The sequence below is a fragment of the Calypte anna genome, chromosome 13 (genome assembly GCF_003957555.1).
Source record: "Calypte anna isolate BGI_N300 chromosome 13, bCalAnn1_v1.p, whole genome shotgun sequence".
In the NCBI taxonomy this organism is placed as follows: Eukaryota; Metazoa; Chordata; class Aves; order Apodiformes; family Trochilidae; genus Calypte; species Calypte anna.
This window is the reverse complement of record NC_044259.1, coordinates 16,685,084-16,702,131: the sequence shown is the minus strand read 5'-3', so window position 1 is coordinate 16,702,131 and position 17,048 is coordinate 16,685,084. Positions and strand designations below refer to the sequence as shown.

General features: G+C 47.2%; 1 protein-coding gene across 3 annotated transcripts; it reads right to left on the bottom strand.

Annotated features, from left to right (window-relative positions):
* Positions 1-58: 58 nt before the first annotated feature.
* HSPA4 (heat shock protein family A (Hsp70) member 4) lies at positions 59-16,824 on the bottom strand. Of its 3 annotated transcripts, none has more exons than XM_030458830.1 (19): positions 16,327-16,824; positions 13,077-13,134; positions 11,360-11,500; positions 10,587-10,709; positions 10,087-10,186; positions 9,753-9,886; positions 8,215-8,459; positions 7,841-7,917; positions 7,416-7,567; positions 6,791-6,897; positions 6,351-6,484; positions 5,706-5,887; positions 5,177-5,266; positions 4,518-4,670; positions 3,910-4,035; positions 2,680-2,787; positions 2,320-2,439; positions 1,836-1,997; positions 59-1,127 (listed from the first exon to the last, which is right to left on the bottom strand). In XM_030458830.1, the coding sequence occupies exons 1-19, from the start codon at positions 16,431-16,433 to the stop codon at positions 951-953; spliced, it is 2,496 nt and encodes an 831-aa protein (XP_030314690.1). In that variant the 5' UTR covers positions 16,434-16,824; the 3' UTR covers positions 59-950. The 3 variants fall into 3 exon arrangements, with proteins under 3 accessions (XP_030314690.1, XP_030314692.1, XP_030314691.1); XM_030458832.1 differs by having other exon boundaries at positions 11,360-11,436; XM_030458831.1 differs by lacking the exon at positions 11,360-11,500 and having other exon boundaries at positions 16,327-16,656.
* Positions 16,825-17,048: the final 224 nt, after the last annotated feature.

Below are 17,048 nucleotides of genomic sequence, written 5' to 3'. Positions count from 1 at the left end.
TCCCATCCCTCCCAGCCCCCCCCTTCTCCCCCTCCCAATCAGCACCAGAACCCGGTGATCCAGTAGAATCCAGTGCATTTATTTCTTGCAATGTCTGAGGGGCAGCAGGGGCTCAGCTTTGGGTTTTTAACACAGACAAAGTCAGGGCTGCAAGTTCAGTGACAAATCATTGTATAAAGCTCAGAGAAATAATAAAAATAGCCAAATCAGTCAAGTGTTTCTTTTTCTGGGGAAAAACAGAAAAAAAACCCCAGCCAAACCCCAAGCATTCCAATGAAGGCCTCGTAGCAGCAAGCAAAGCCCCTGCAGGAAGAGTTAAAAAGTCAGAATTGCAGCTGAAATACCAAATCCTCCTCATTTTCTGGGAGCTGCTGCTTGAAGCAGAGAGAGAGGAACCCCCCAGGCTCTGGGCAGGCAGGGGGTGGTCAGGAACAGAGCTCTGGGGCACCTGGGGCTCAGCTCCTGTCCCACACACCCCAAAACAGGACCCCAGCAAACCTGGTGTGAGGGGGAGCTGGGGAAGTGCAAACCAGGGCAGGAGCTAAAGCTGGAGGAGGGGAGCAGAGGGAAAAGGGGGTGAGGGGCACTGAAAGGGGACAGACAGGGAGCAAACAGCTCCCAGAGGCTGCTCCCCTGAAGTCAGACTCCCCCTGGGCATGGAACATGGAGCAGCTGCTTCTGGGTGTTCCTGCAGGCCTGGTGAGAACACCCAGAAATGGTCAATTCAGTCTGAACAGCAGGAAAATTGTGGCTGCTGGTGGGAGGAGTGAAGCTGCCCCCGTGTTCTGACCCCAGGCACTCACCAAACCTCTCCAGAAATGCCCCAAAAACGCTGGGGGGGCTCCAGGTGGGATTCAGAACGTACGAAGCTGACAACTTAAAGCTTTATTGTAAGTTTGCAATAATAATAATTAATAATAATAATAATTAATATAAACAAGTGCTGGAATTCAGTCAATGTCCATCTCAGGGAGCTTCTTCTCAGGGGCAGGGGGCTCAGCAGCCTCGGGGGCCTCTCCCTGGCCCTCCACTGGTCCGTTGGGTTCAGCTGCTTTCTGCTCCTCCTTGGGGAGCTCCACTCTGGGTTTGGGTTTTGTGACAATGGGGTTGCAGATACCTGTCAGCTCCTGGGAAACAGGGGGAAGAAACTCTGTTAGAAGAGCAGGGAGGAGAAGAAGGGTCTGGAGAAGTTCTGGGTGTGTGGCCTGAGGGGAGAACTGCTCAGTCTGCACCTCCCTGAACGGAGGGGCAGTGAGGAGGGGGTTGGTCTCCTCTCCCCAGTGCCAGGACAAGAGGAAGGGGCCTCAGGGGGCACCAGAGGTGGTTGGGATGGTCTGAGACCCATGGGGGATCTGTGAGCTGAGGGGCAGGGTGTGGTGATGGCTGTGGCAGTGGGTGAAGAGTTGGAGTCCATCACCTCAGAGGATTTCTACAGCCAAACCAAAACAATCCTGTGATCCCATCACCTCAGAGCTCTTTTCCAACCGAACCAAAACAATCCCATGGTCCCAGGACCACCTCAGAGCTCCTTTCCAAGCAAAACAATCCCCTGATCCCAAGGCAGGACCTCAGAGATCTTTCCCAGCCCAAACCAAACCCCATGATCCCCAGATGCTCTCTCTACCTCCTCCTGTGCTTGAACCTCCTGCTCCAATCAACCTCAGGCAGCACCAGGGGGGTGTTCAAGCTGAGGACTGATGTTTCCCACCCCCCAGCCCCAAGTCTGACAGACAAACACCCAACCACTCTCCTCCTGTTACAGATTTCTCACCTCAGAGTTTTCCTCTGACCACAAACAACTCGACCAGGAGTGAATCATGTAGGAAAAAACTTACTTTAGTTTTAGCTTGGATGTCTTTAGCTTTCACAACGGGGTCCAGAGTGAGGCTTCTCTTGTTCTGGAGATTCAGTTTATTGTTCATCCACTCCATTGCTTCATTTGCACTCTTCTCCACTTTTGCCACCTCTGCCTCATCCAGGTGGTCATACTGCTCATCCTGAAACACCCAAACCAACACCAGCTCTGCACACACTGCCTCAGAACACGACTTGGGGGTTCATCTCAAACTCTGAGCAGCAAACTGTCAGGAGGACCAGGCAGCCCTCCTCATTAGCAGAGTAATTAAGCTGCTGAGCCACAGCTCTGACCAAAGAGCTGAAATTCTCCTATTGCTGGCACTTCCCTCCCACCAGGAAACCAACACCTGGTGAAAATCTCAGCAGCCTCTGAAGCTGAAAACGCAGCAGACATCAAGAGCTCAGCAGGAGGTCTGTGCCACAGCCCTGCATCTGATAGATCCAGTGTGGAAATGGAAATACCTTTGCTTTGAATGCCTGGACAGCTTTCATGTACTGCTGAATTTGCTTCCCCAAGTCCTCAAATGCTTTTGGTCTTTCCTCTGATTCCTGAAATCTTGCTTGAATAGGTTGACCCAGAGCCTGCAACAAAAATCCCAGAGGCATCAGGAGCCAAGCAGCACCTCAGTCAGGTCCTCTGACACCTTACAGGGCACCTCAGCTCTTCTGAGCTCCTGGGAGCTCCTGCTCTCCCTGACACTCCCCATTCCCTCAGTCCTGGGGGTGTGGGATCCACTGGAGCTCCCCAGGCCATGGAGTCTGTAAGCAGGGCTGAGCTCTCTGAGCCCTGGCAGCTCCCCAGGCTCAGCAGCTCCCACTCACCTTCAGCTCTGTCAGTTTATCAATGTAGATCTGCTTGGGTTGGTCTTCCCCATCTTCATAAAGCCAGTTCTCTGTGTCCTCCAGCTTCAGGGTGAAGCTGTTTCGATCCTGAAGCACCAAGTGAGAGGGAAGAGGAGGGTGAGATGCTGGGGTCAGGCAGCAGGTGGGATTCCCAGACAGCTGGGACCTTTCTGGAAGGGCTGTATCCCTGGAATCCTGCCTGAAACTCTTTGCCCTCTTTCAGAGTAACATACTCTTCAGTGTGGCTTTGGGGTAGAGAGCAGGACCAGAGCACTGACACCCAGAGTTCAGAGCAGCACTGACACATAAGATATTTACTCCTTTTTTTTTTCCCCCTTCTTCTCCCTTTTCACATTTGGATCATCCCTGTAGGAGCATTTCTGACCACAGAGCAAGAGACTTCTCCTTACCCCAGGTGCCCCCAGCTGAGCTCTGCTGCAGGCAGCATCCTGGCAACTCTCCCACCATAACCAGTGGAGAACTGGTCAAGAGTTTGGAGTCATTCACCTGACTCATGCAGTCACCTCACAATTGTATTAATTACACCCCAAGCTCATTTAGTGCACCAGGGAAAGCTAATTAGCAAGACCAAGGGATTTCCAGGTGCCCTGCTCAGACACAGCTCCCACATTAATCCCACCTCTAGGGAGGGTTAAGCTTTCACTGAATTCTTTTTTTTTATAATCTTAAACTAATTCTAAAGATTGACAAAACAGCCAAAACTGAACAGGTGGCCTTAAAATGATTGTACAAATGTCCCTGCTCCTCAGTCTGAAAGCAAAAGCATCTTAATTGCAACTGCTCTGGAAACCAACATGCAATAAATACATCCTGGGGAGCATCTGCTTGGACTCAGGCCACACTGAAAAGGTTCTCTTCAGAGCCAGAAAGGTTAAAATAAAATAAAATAAAATAAAATAAAATAAAATAAAATAAAATAAAATAAAATAAAATAAAATAAAATAAAATAAAATAAATAAATAAAATAAAATAAATAAAATAAAATAAAATAAAATAAAATAAAATAAAATAAAATAAAATAAAATAAAATAAAATAAAATAAAATAAAATAAAATAAAATGTACTTCTCAATATTTCAAGCCTGAAAACCCAGTCTAAGCAAACACAGTGCATGAGACAGGGCAGGAAAACACAACTGTTCACTGCAACAGAATAAACTGGGAACACAACCCAGGCAGAGCTGCTCACCTCTTCACCCACAAACTTCTCATAAATGCCACAGAGTTTGTCTCTCATATCATACACATATTCTTCCACTGCATTCTTGGCATCATTCCTCTCTTTCTCCAGCTTATCCTGCATGATCATTTTACCCTGGGAACACATGGTCAAGATTAGTTGGCTAAAAAGCTGCAGTTTACATGGTGCCTGATACATTTAGCAGTTAATTCACCTATTGCCAGGAAACCCCTTGTTAGCAAAGGCTCAGGTCAGGCCACAGACCTGACACAGCTCTTGTCAACATGAATAAAAACTGATTTCAGTTTGGGGGGAATCCAGGACAGAATGATCTTGTTCCACTTCAGAAACCTTCACCCCAGTGGCAGCAGCCAAGGAGCACTTTGCAACTGCAGCTGACTTTGGAAAAGATAAAATAACCAAAACCCCACCCTGGGAAGTGCCTGTCCAGCAGGAGAGCTCTGCTGAAGAGCAACAACAGACCTGGGGCACTGCAGCTCAGCTCAGAAAACCTCACTTTTTTTTTATTTTCACCATTTCTTGATCACCTTTAATGAACAGCAGAATTTCTGGAGGCCAAGCAGGGCTTTTTCCCTCCTGCTCAGGTAGGAGTTTACCTCATTCTCAATGAACAGGTTCAGCATATCCCTCCCTATCTGCCACACCAGCTGGTTCTCAATGGGCAGGTCCACTGTGGTGGTCTTGACTTTGGCCTTCTTGGCTTGAGGTGGCTGATCCACTTTCTTGTCTTTGGAGTCAGCCTGAGAAGTCTGCAAGAAAAGAAAACCAAACAACCCAATGCCAGGTGAAACCAGCATCACCAGTCAGCTCAAGCTGAGAAAACAAGACTGAGAATAACAGAAAAAGCACTGAGTTAGAGCACCTCAACCTCAGAACTGCACTGCCCCTCACTCTGACACTTCAGGGGATGAAGTCAAAGAAAATCCAACTCCTGACCTGACCTTTTTGGGGCCCAGAGGTTGGGGTGTAAAGTGTTAAAATACCAGAAAAGTGTTTTATGGGGTAAGTTACTGAAAACCAACTGATTATTCCTTCCATCAGCAGGAGAGTTCCCTCATTTCATCAGCACCAGGTCACCTGACAGCTCTGCAATTATTCATGTCTGTCCTTCAAAAGCTCTCCTCACAATAGGAGCTCCCAATATACTCAAATAAAAGCTTAATTTCCAGAGCCAGGACAAAGGCAGCAGCTGGGCTCACCCCTACCTGAATTCCCCTGGCAGAAAAGAGAAGTTTCAGGCAGATGTTTTTGTTACCTCCATTTCTTCAGACTCTGCTTTGCTGTCAGGCTGGGGCTGCTGCTGCTCTTCAGCCTTTTGGTGCTCCTCCTGGTCCACCTGCATCTTCTGGAATTCACCAAGAGATCCAGTTTGACACACAAACAACACATGCAGATCCCTGCCTCCATTCCTGTGCTCAGCACTTCACTTGAACCTCAACTTCTTTGGGCAACAGAAAGAGAACTGAAGCAGTCTCAAGGTATAAAGAAGCTTCCAGTCTTTGCTTAAGTAACAGCTCCCTGCTTGCATGATTAATAAATTCACCTCAGCCTGTCCTTAATCACATCTTCCTAATTTAATTGCTGAACACCTCTACTAAATCTTTAAGCTCCCTCCTACCATGATTAAGAAATTCACCTCAGTCTGTACTTAACCACATCTTCCTAATTCAATTTAAAAACATCTACTAAATCTTTGCCTTTAAACCCTCCCAGAACTCAGGGGCTGAGTGTGCTTCATCACAAAACCATTTTTCTAAGCAGGAACCAGCACTGAAGTCCATTACCTCTTCCTCTTTCCCATGCTGATCTGTTTCCATTGGCTCCTCATTCTCCTCAGACTTATGAACCTCCACTAAAGATGCACTTGAAACACTGAAGATCCCGTGGATGTTTACTCTGACTTTGACCTTCACCTTTGAGCTGGATCCATCAGTCTGAGGTGTGACCTTCTGCACCAGGAACTGAGCTGAGCAACCCCAGAGAGAAAACAAACAAGCAAACAAACAAACCAACACCCTTTGATTAACTTCACCAGAACCTGACTTGCTGACAGCAGATCCCTGCAAAGCACTCAGAGATATCAAAGACAAACAATTCAGGTTTTTAGTCAGCACTGCTGGGATACACAGCTCCTACAAGCCCTCCAGCTGCCAAAGCTGGTGCTACATGGATCAGCTCAGAAGATGGCACAGTTCAGAGCATGGCCCTGCCAGGTTTGCTCCAGTATTAAAAGATTTTAATTAATTCTTTACTTGTCCATAAACTTCATGGCACACCCCTCATGTCACTGCAGATCCATGACTCCAGAAACCCATCCCCACAGCATTCTGAGGAGGTGGCACTTTCCAGACAACATAACTGGAGAAAAGGAGTCCCAAAGCACACACAAAGATGCTCATTGAAGTTTAAAGGTAGAGAAGGGGCTTTACCTATAGCAGGATCAGGGTAAGGCAGCTCCTTGGGAGAACTGTAATATGCCTCAAGGGTGAAGGGCTCCTTCCTGTAGAACGTGAGCACCTTGGAAAAGGGAGCAGGATGGTTCTTGGGGAAGACCTCACAGTCACTGTAACAGCAAACAACTTGTTCAGTGTGAGGGATAATGCTGAAGTGAGAAGCTCTCTGGGCACTCTTGCAGCTTTAAGTGACAGAAAAACAAGTCTCCTAACCTTTTAAGTTAAAGTAAGAGCCACAGAGGAAGTGCTAAAGCACCATCCATCTTTCTTTGTTTTCTACCCCCATGAACTTCAGAAAAAGCATCACAATTAGGATGTTAATTGCTTTCAAAGTGTCATTTTCTCCAGCTTGCCATCAGTTGGCTCTTTTTAAGCTGCTTGTCCTCATGCAAGAAGGTGAAAACTTTCCTTTTTACCTTAGCCCATCCTCTGCTGGTGAATTCCATCTTAAGGAAATGGGGTAGAGAATCAGATCTGTGATGGAGAACTCTCTCACTTTGAAGGCTGGGGACAGAATTGCACACTGCAAGAGCACAAGAGCCACAGTCAGACTTCAGGAGAAAAGTGAATTCAGCAAGCAGCTCCTCATGCTTCATCTGTACAGTTATTTATCCCAGGATAATCCTCCTGGGCTTGGGATCTGCACAGCAAGCCCTGGGAGCTCCTGTGTCTCCTTGCTTCATTATTTAACAGTTTTCACAGCAGGAGTGCTCCAAAAAGGCTTTTCCTTGTTAAACCTGGGCCCTGAGAGGAGTCTGGAGGGGGAAACATCAGCACCAGAGCTTTCCCAGCTCCCAGGCAGAGCAGAAGCAGGGGAGATGTTTCACTGAGCAACCTGCACTGATCCACTGAGAGGGGCTTCAGCAAGAGCACAAAGGGCTCACTCAGTGCAGCCATTCTTCCAAACCCTTTCCTGAAGCTTCTTCAACTCTATTCCCCAGCACACAGGAAGAATCTGCTGTGTTTCCAGTGCACTCTGGCTCAAACATTCACAGAGCTCAGTCAGAATACTCCCAGCCAGCACCACACAGCCCTTGTTACCTGCAGTGCACAGCCTCGTGCAACAGCCTCATCTGCATTCAGAGTTGTGCTGACTTCTTTGCCAAAGAATTTACTGATCTTCTCTTTTACAGCAGGGATCCTCGTGGTGCCACCAACTATCTCCACTGCATAAATATCCTCCTTCTTCAGCTCTGGAAAAAACAAAAAAAAAACAGAGTCAGGACACCAGTTTTTACACATCAAATGCTTCTGGGTTACAGGAATATCCTGGCACTGTGAAACTACAAGGTTTTCACTAGACCAAGCATTGTTCCAAGCTCAGGATGGCTCTGAGCAGCAAGAATTTCACATTTTAGCTTGTGTGAAAAGGTTTAAAAGCTCAGGAAGAAGTGCCTGGCTGCACCAGGTCATTCTGAGCAGTGGGATTGTCCTCAGGACTGCCTCTCCCCCATGCCCACACTCACTGGCCTGCTCCAGCACGCTGCGGAGGGGAGGTTCAACTCTGCCCAGGAGCCCTTCACACATCTCCAGGAATTTGCTCCTGTGGGAAGAAGTCAGAGACCAAGCTGTAGCAAACCAGGGGTTAATACTGCAAACACAACAGGGTGCCAGAGCTGAAGGATGAAGCTTTTAACCACATGCTGCAGCCTGGCTCTTATTTGGTATTTTCTCCCAAACTTGGTTCCAGTAATCCAACATTCCTGACCCACTGAGCACTCTCTGAGCAGCAACCACCCTGCTCTGACACTTCCCACCAGCTCCAAAAAACAGCATTTTGTTCTTCTTTTCTTGAGGGAAGCAGCCCAGGGGCAGTCTGAGCTCTGTAAGCAGGTGTTACCTGTTCATTGTCCCAGAGACATCAATGTCATTCATGAAGCACTCAATGTTCATTGGCAGATCAGAGGCATTTGCACTCATCAGTTTCTTCAGTTTTTCACACTCCTGGTAGAGCCTCAGCAGGGCCCTGATCTTGGACTTGATGTCCAGTTTGTACTTCTTGCCAAATTCTTCACAAAAATATTCCACCAGCACCTCATCAAACTTCCTGCCTCCCAGTGTTGGATCAAATGATGTGGCAAGAACCTGAAAAAACAAACAAACCAACCAAAAAAAAATGGAACTCCAGTGAGAGCAGAGTTTGTCATTGCTTCAGTGAAGTTAATTAGCAATTAATGTCAAGCTGACATTAGAGATTCAAAATGCTGCTGGGGAGAGAACCACCATTACCAGGGACACATCCTGGCAGCTGCACAAACATCAAACCTCCTTGGGAATGGTAAATCTCACAGGAACTGCAGCACACACAGACAGGAGGAGAAAAAAACCAACAGAAAGACAAAACATCTGCTCTCCCAGATGCTAAAAAGCTGCCCTGGGCACTCAGCCTTTCTGCAACAGCTTTAAAAAGAACTTTAGGAAGAGAGGGCAAGGCTCAGGAAGACAATCTGTCCAGTCACCTGTACTGTAAGCAGAGTTTCCAAGCCCTGCTCAGCCACTGTCAGCATGAATCATTCCCCACTTTAATATTTGATGCCTCCTAAGGCTGGAACATGACTACACCAAGCTAAAAATAAAACATGCAGAGAAGAAATGTTATGAACTCCTCTGACAAACAGCCATTCACTTTTTGATGCTCTGCAGCCCAGCCACCTCAGCTGATTCTGGTTTTTTCAACACCTTTATTTATTTGCTTTTAGGAACAGAAACTCATAAAAGCATTAAAAATATTCCCTAAACTCCTCCAGCCTGGTCCCTGCTGTGCTTTACCTGCCTGGCTGTCCAGCTCTCCCTTCCATACTCCAAAGCATCCCTTCAAACTTGGAAACCACAGAAGAATTGAGAGAAATCAAGAGAAAAGAAAAAAAGGTGGGTGCCATTTCCTCACAAGAACCAAGAGAACTCCAGGAAAACTGATGTTCTCAGAACTCTTGCCTTCACTTCCCCACCCCATGCTTCACAAGTGGTGTTGGGTTCTGCAGCTAAGTTATTGGAACTGTTAAAATCCAGGTGGCAATCTTAAAAGAGACAAGTGGGAAATGATGGCATTTGCTGGAAAACAGGAATGCTTTGGCAACCTGCACGTGGTGTTTGTCACTCACAGCATCCCAGGAACTCCTGTGTTAATGCTGCATCTCCTGACTGAACCAGAGCACCCTCTGGAAGCAGCAGTCAGTATGATCATTTCTGAACAGACCATTTATTCCAGGTGTTTTAATTCTTTTCCAAAGTCTGCTGATTAAGGCAACTTTGCTTCCTCAGAAGCTCTCCAGTCCCCTGCCCTAACTCCAGCCAGGCTCTCAGCCTCTCAGAGGCCACCCCAGGGACTGGTGAACATTTCTGCTGGTAATGAAAATGGAAGCATAACAAGCTGCTGACCTTCAGCTTCCCTTTGTTGAATGCACAGACAGAAACCTGATAGGCAGAGTGCCCCATGTCCACAAACACAACGTTCCGGGGCTTCTCCTCCAAGGCAGGAAGGTCTTGCTTATAGATTCCATAGGCAAGGGCAACTGCACAGGAAGGAGAGTCAAGAGAGAGGACATTTAGGTTTGTCATTCCTGAAGAAATAAAACAACATTAGCACTTCCTCTGACTGCTCAAGCTGCAGAAGCTGATGATCAGACAGCTCATCTGACCCCTACAAAAGCAGCAGGGATTCAGGAGGGTGATGGAGCAGAGCTGGGAGGTGAGGTGAGGCAGAGGGGAATACCTGCAGTGGTTTCATTGATCAGCCTCAGACAGTTGAGCCCAGCAATCTGGGTAGCATCCATCACAGACCTCCTTTCTGCATCTGTGTAGAAACAGGGGACCTGCAAGAGGATCAGAGAGCTCAGGTTCCCCTTTGGAAGAGCAAAGAGTCACAAAAACGTGTGGAGGGACTCAGCAGAGAACAGCTGAGGTGGCTTTCAAATCAGGGTGCATGTCAGTTGCAATTAAAAAAATAAAACCCCACCTTTTTGTTACTTGTGAACCTTTGCCACTCATTTTAGGAGCTTAGGAACATCATTTACACTGCTAATTAGCAGGAATTTGAGTCATTTTACCAGCAGTAGTTTGGAAGGAGAGGTGCAAGACTTGGATTTAAACAGAGAAGGCAAACACCTGAATATCCAAGTTTAATGGGCAGTTTAATGCTGCAATCTTTGTTTCCAGGTTGTGACACCACCCAAACATGCAGGTTTGGTATCTTCCCTGCTGCCAGATACTCACAGAAACAACACAGTCAACCACAGGCTTCTTGAGTGCATTCTCAGCAGTCTCTTTGAGTTTGGTGAGCAGCATCCCTGTCACCTGCTCAATTGTAAAGTTTCTTTCCTCTTCCATGTACATGGCCTTCAAATAAAGATTGGGGACATGTTACACTACAGCAGGAACCCAGGCACCACAACCACACACCAGGAACACCTGCAGCAAGCAGCCTTCACTAAAAGCAAGCTTAAAAACCCAGACAACCTCTTCTGAGAGCTCAGCTTGGGGGCAGGAGCTGGGACTGCACACTGAAGAATTCCCAAACACAAAGCTCTCTGCACACAGAGATTTCCTGCTGGAATCTCAGTTGCTAGGCAATGCCCAGGATGCTTTCCTCCCTCCTGCTCTGGAGCAAGTTCATCAGTCACTGCTAAAACCCAAGCCAGTTCAGCCAGTGTTGGAAGAGACAAGTTTTTATCCCCTGGAATGCTAAGCTGACATCTTGCACCCTTGCAGCTCTATCAGGAGAGCAGATAACAAGCAGGTTGGTCTCCCAGATTCACCATGGAGCAAAGGAAAGCAAGCACTGCTCCAGCAGCTTGTGGGGAACTGGCTTTGCCAGGCAGAGAAAACTGTGTAGCTGTAAAACCACCTGGAGAGCTCACCTGCAGCCTTACTGCTTTATCCCCTGCTGAAGGGAACAGAAACCACAGCAAGCAGGCTCCAAATAAAGAGATAAAAGGAAATTTGATCAGTTTCCTCCCCTGGCTGCTCCTCAGACATGCCAGACTCACCTTGATGCCAGTTGAGCCTGTTGGCAGCTGGACAAGTTCATAGGCAAGGCTTGCTTTTTCAGCTTGAACAAAGGGATCTGAGAATGCACGACCATGAAACCTTTTAAAACTTTGTACTGTATTCTTTGCATTTGAAATAACCTAGAGGAAAAGAAATCTTTAATACAAGGTGTCAGGGGAACACCTGAATCTCAAACAGAAGACAAGGGGTTTGTTCTCATGCTTCTCCTGACAGGAGTATTTTTGTCACTTGTGCCTCAGGAGTACCAGGTCAGGGACTCTCAGGGAGCAGACAGGGATTTGTATGCTAGGAAACTGAGCCAAGATTTATTAAAAATCAATTTGAAAGTCATTTAATTCTCTGAGAGCATCTTTAGGATACTCTTAAAAACAAAACAAAAATAATTAGTCAAATGTCTTTCCCATTTCCCTGTTTCCTATCCCCCTCCCTCTCCACTGTCCCTCTGCCAGGAATTTCCCCATAACACCAAGACCCAAACTCCAGGATCATCACACCCACGTGGCAGCCAACACACAGATATTCTCACTAAACACCTCAAGGACCTCACCACGAAGCTTCACAAGTCAGGAGGGCCCCAAGAGGATGCTGCCAACTTGATTTAACTGATCAAAATGTAGGTTGCCTTTTATTAAGAGCAGAGATGAGTGCAAATGTGGGGAAAAAAACCTGAAAAACCACTGTGCTTTCTTTTCAGATACTGGAATTATACTTGGTTAGCTCTGTCATTTAGATGAGACCAAGACACACACTGAGAAAAGCAGAGGACTGGCACAGCAGACAAGCACTGTACCCCACAGCATTTACCTGGGCTGCAGTTTCAGTCAAGTTCCTGTTTCCTAAATAACCTGGGTGTGATTTTCTGTCAGTTTGATTTCTGGAGGACACAGCTCATCTCTGCTGGGTCTCTGTGCCATGAATTTTTTAAGCTAAGCTGACACTCAACACCAGAAACAACATCTGTGTTTAGTTTGAGTGCAGCTCTTCTCTTCTTGGTTGTACCAAGTCATTTGTGTACTCCAGATAATGACTCTTCAGACATCTCTGGGTATTTTAGGCTAAGAAAACCCAAGTCTTTGAATAGCCACTTCCTGTAGAGGGCTTAAAAAAAAGAAAATCCTATTTTCTAGGGGCCTCACAGCAACACAAGGAGTGACACAGCAGGATCCAAACCAGCACCACTTCTTGTCAGTCCTGAGCTCACCTTTACCTGCCTACACCAACAGCAACTCCAAAGTCCAAGCAACAACACCCAGGAGAGGCAGTCAGGTTGTAAGGCAAGAAAGCAGTATGTGTTGACACCCCAAAACATCCTCTTTCTGCCCAAATTATGCACTTGGTGGAATTTTTCTATAGAATCTGGCCACAGAACTAGAAGAGAACACAACCTGGAGCAAGCTCAGGTAGGACAAACCACTCCTGCTTGGCTTTAGAACTTACACCTGCAATCTAACCAAGAAAAATCAGTATTTACCAGCATTTCTGAAGAGGCAAAGATTATTTTTGGGCACAATTCATTATTCTCAGCCACCAACCCTGAGCCTTCTCCCCAAGATGACCAAGTTCTGAGCTAAGCCCAGCTGCTCACCAGAGCCACCACCAGGAAGCCAGCTCCAAAATCTCTCATTTTCCCTGATAAAAGACCCACAAAAGCAGCTACTGAAGGTGCTTTTTTCCCCAGCCTGCTTTGGTGCTCACCTGGCTTTTAGCTGCAGCCCCAATGGAGCGATTCTTGGGCCCAAAGGAGATGCATGATCTAAAAAGGAGGAGAAAGGGCTCAGTTTAGTAACTCTGAGGTAGAACTGCACTGCCAATCTCTGCTGATAATATTAATTTGGGTAGAGGTAATTAAACCAGTCTTTGGAGCCCTAAAAAAGCTGGTCAGTCACTGAAATACATGAAATATTCTGTGAATTCTGGAAAGAAACTCTAATTTGGTTAAACTCTAATTTTGAACTCTAAATAGAGATAAAGCAGCAGTGTCCCCACTGCACCAAACCCATGTTCCCTCCTGCTGCTTCAGGTTCTGCACCTGGGTAAGAAAAAGACCCCTTTTCTCTCAATAATTACCCTGATACCTGAGCCCCTCAGAGAGAAGCAGTTCATTAATAATACAGGAAGCATTCAGGAGGAATACAGGAGGTAAAAGAGGTATTATGGAAATGATTCCTAGGTAGCTTTTCTGTTTTAAAGCAAACCCTTCAAAGGCAAAACCTGGAAGGAAAGGTTTGATCTTTGTGAGCTCCATCTGCACTCACTGAAATAAAGTAGATTACAGAAGAAAAAAAAAAAAAAAAAAGTCATGTTTTACTTTAAACTACTCTGTGACAGCTTAAAGTTCTGAAAAATAATAATTAAAAAAAAATAATCCCCTTTTCTGGAACAATCTCTAGTCTGAGGTCTGGAACTGCTCTAACAGGAGCTGTTCCACACCAGGACTGGAGTGAGATAATTGCACTGAGTTTTTATCTTCATCCAATTTATCAAAACCAAATCAAACAGGAGCCACCCTGAAGCAGCTCCTGCACCAGAACTGACATTTCTGAAGGAACCTTATTACTGGGAACAAAAGATTCAGGAGCAAAGAGGGAGGAAGTTCTGTGCTCTGCAGAGCCCTAAGGCTCATGCGAAGGGAACAGGAGCTGCAGAGCAAAGAGCTAAAAACCTAATGAGCCCTGAGCAGGAAGTTGTTAATTGGCTCTGGTCTCCAGGAAGGAATTAAGGCAGGAATATTAATTGTTGCTTTTCTCCAGGACCCCAGAAAAGTCTCCAGGACCCCCAGAATTTCTCCAGGACTGATGGGATGGCTCTGCTCCCAACCCTTCTCCCCAGTTAGCCCTGCAGGGAGCCAGCAGAGAGCAGAGCTCCTGGATGTCAGGAGGGAAGGAAGGAAGGATTTAACCAGGGTTAACTCACTAAATACAAATTATAAAACAGTCTATGATTTACTGGAAGTTGAATTATTAACCACAGCCTTTCAGGGCAGCAACACATAAGCACTGAGTAGGTCAGGGGAGGCCTCATGGAGCAACTCCAGCAGAGCTTTGGGCTTTATGTCACCTGTACCACCCAAGTGCTGTGTTCAAAAGGCTTTATTTTACTAACACAAAGCATTACATTAACACCTATTTACTAATCCTACCCAAAACCTGGGTAACATCATAAAAATAACGTGTTTAACCCTGAGCATGAGCTGCTTCCTGAGGAAACCCATCACAACACCTCCATCAACAAACGCTGAGCACAGAGATTTCCCATCTGACTTTCAGTGCCAGGCAGACACTTAAAAGTCATGAAGAAATTCTTTTAAAAAAATATGTTTCTTTACAGACTGGTTTTCTGCAGTCCCTGAAAGCAGCACTTGGAGATGAAATCCTGCAGAAAAAGCTGCCATTTTCATTATGCTTTTTTTTTTTTTCCCCCAGTTTCACTTCAGCCTTTCATAACTGAATTATTTCCTGACAGATGCTTTGTGTCAGGCACTGGGTATAGCTTGTCCCCTTCAATAAGGGAGATTTGTGCTCATATCTCAAACATGATTTAAAGCAGAGCCTCCATTCCCTGAGGGTCAGAACCTTGGTGTTATTGGAAGACTGCTTTGAAATACTTCCCATTAAATACTTTCCTAGTACATCTGATGTTTAGGCTTCCCTATTATTGTGAACATTCAGGAGCAGCCCTTGCTCCAGCACATGCACAGCATTACAAATGTCCATTTATTCATAACAGGCACACAGAGCTGAGGTACTGCCAAATGAGAAGCAAGGTCATTGTATGCTTCTGGCCTTTTTCAAGAGGAAAGGGGGGGTCTGAAAGTAAAGAAAAAAAGAAAAAATTGTCTTCCCAGGGCACCTATTTCTTTTAAATTAAAAAATAAAGCTATTCTACATTTAGCAAGCTGTAGAAACACTTTTAAGACAGCTTCCCAAACAGCTCCCTTCCAGGTTTGATGTGGGGGCAGCTCCTTTTCCACTTTTTTTTTTTAATTAACAACTCATTCTTAAAAGAACTTTATCCCAGCTCCCCCCCTCCTTCCCAGCATCTTCCTCATTAAAAATAAACAGCACATACTTCCCTGGAGAAATGTCTTGGGAGACCTATTTATATAAGCCGAGTGGCAACAGACTTGGGAGAGGAGTAATGTGCTTGGAGATCAAGTTGGGCAGCAAATCCCTCTGCCAGGGACAGGAGATGCCCCAGGCTCTGCTGCTCATTCACATCCCACTGCCCCATCCCACACCTCAGCAACCCAGGCTCGATGGGAGACTTTAAAAAAAAAAATAAATGAGGACTCAAAAAGGATTCTGGGGTTTTTGTGTGGTTTTAGGGGGCTTGGGGGGGAGTTTGGGGTTGGGTTTTTTGGTTTACAAAGACACAGAGGCTGAAGGGAGGCTGCTAAGGAGCTTTCTAAGCTGAGGCAGCATCAGGCCAAGGGGCTCAGCACCAGCTCAGGATTCACCTGCACCGAGGGCTTGGACTGCAGGAGAAAAACATGGAATGTTTTGAGGGTGGAAAGGACCCCAAGGATCACCCAGTTCCAACTCTATGGATGGGGACATCTCCCCCAGCCCAGGCTGCTCCAACCTGGGCAGGGAGAGGGATGGAGCAGCCACAGCTCCTCTGGGAAGCCTGGATCGAGGTCTCAGCATCCTCACTGGATCAGGGAACTTCAAACCACGGCCCGGCTGCTTCTTCTTACACCTTCCCGCTCCCTTATTTTAATTTATTTTATTTATTGCTATTTATTTTATCCCTTATTTTATTCATTCCTACTATCCTGATGATAACAATAACCCCCCGCCTCAAGCTGCTCCAACCCAGGAGGGTCCAGACCCAACACTTCAACCCCGCATTGGGGGTTCTTTATTTGCCAATTAACCAACCCGAACCGAACCGGGTCCGAACCGGGCCCATCCCTCGCTTTCCCCCCCCATTCCCCCCGACTCACGGTGTGCTGCGATCGCTGTACTCGTTGGCGATGGTCTCGATCCCTCCGGCTCGGGCTACAGCCACGTAACAGCTCTGAAACCCTAAATCGATGCCGACCACCGACATTTCGGCGCCGGGAGAGGTTTACGAGGGGTAAAAGGGGAAGGGAGAGGTTAAAAGGGGAAGGGGGAAAGGGGGAAAGAAGGGCGCGGGGTTGGGCTGCGCTCCGCCGCCTCCTGAGGGGAAAAGGGCGCGGGATTGAGCCGCGTTCCTGAGGGGGAAAAGGGGGGAGAAGGGAGCGGGTTTGGGCCGCGATCCTGAGGGGAAAAAGGGGGGGAAAAGGGGGAGAAGGGAGCGGGTTTGGGCCGCCTTCCTGAGGGGAAAAGGGGGGAGGGAAAGGGGGGGAAAAAAAGGGAGGGAAAGGGGGAGGGGAAGGATGAGGACTTCTCGAAAGATCCCGTGAGGCCGCCGAGCTCCGAGGGCTCTGAGGAAGGGGGGGGAGGAGGAGGAGGAGGAAAAAAAGGGAGGGAAGGGGAATGTTCTCGCGAGGTTTTTCCCCCCCCACTATCGCGACTACGCAGGCGCGAGACGATAGTGCTGAGGGGGAGGCGACAAGGGATGAGGCGACAAAGGGGAAGGCGGAGGGTGGGGGGGTCCCCGCGGTGGCGAAGCCAACGCGGGGACCCCCCCACTCTCCGCCTTCCCCCGCGCTGTTTGCGAGCCTGTAATCCTCAAACTGTT

What these genes read in the sequence shown, in the direction of transcription:
- HSPA4 (XM_030458830.1), bottom strand. Translation starts at nt 16,433, where the DNA reads ATGTCGGTGGTCGGCATCGATTTAGGGTTTCAGAGCTGTTACGTGGCT. An exon ending in TACAGCGATCGCAGCACACC is followed by an intron (nt 13,135 to 16,326) that starts GTGAGTCGGGGG and finishes CCTCCTTTTTAG; the next exon opens with ATCATGCATCTCCTTTGGGC. An exon ending in TTACCCTGATCCTGCTATAG is followed by an intron (nt 5,888 to 6,350) that starts GTAAAGCCCCTT and finishes GGGGTTGCTCAG; the next exon opens with CTCAGTTCCTGGTGCAGAAG.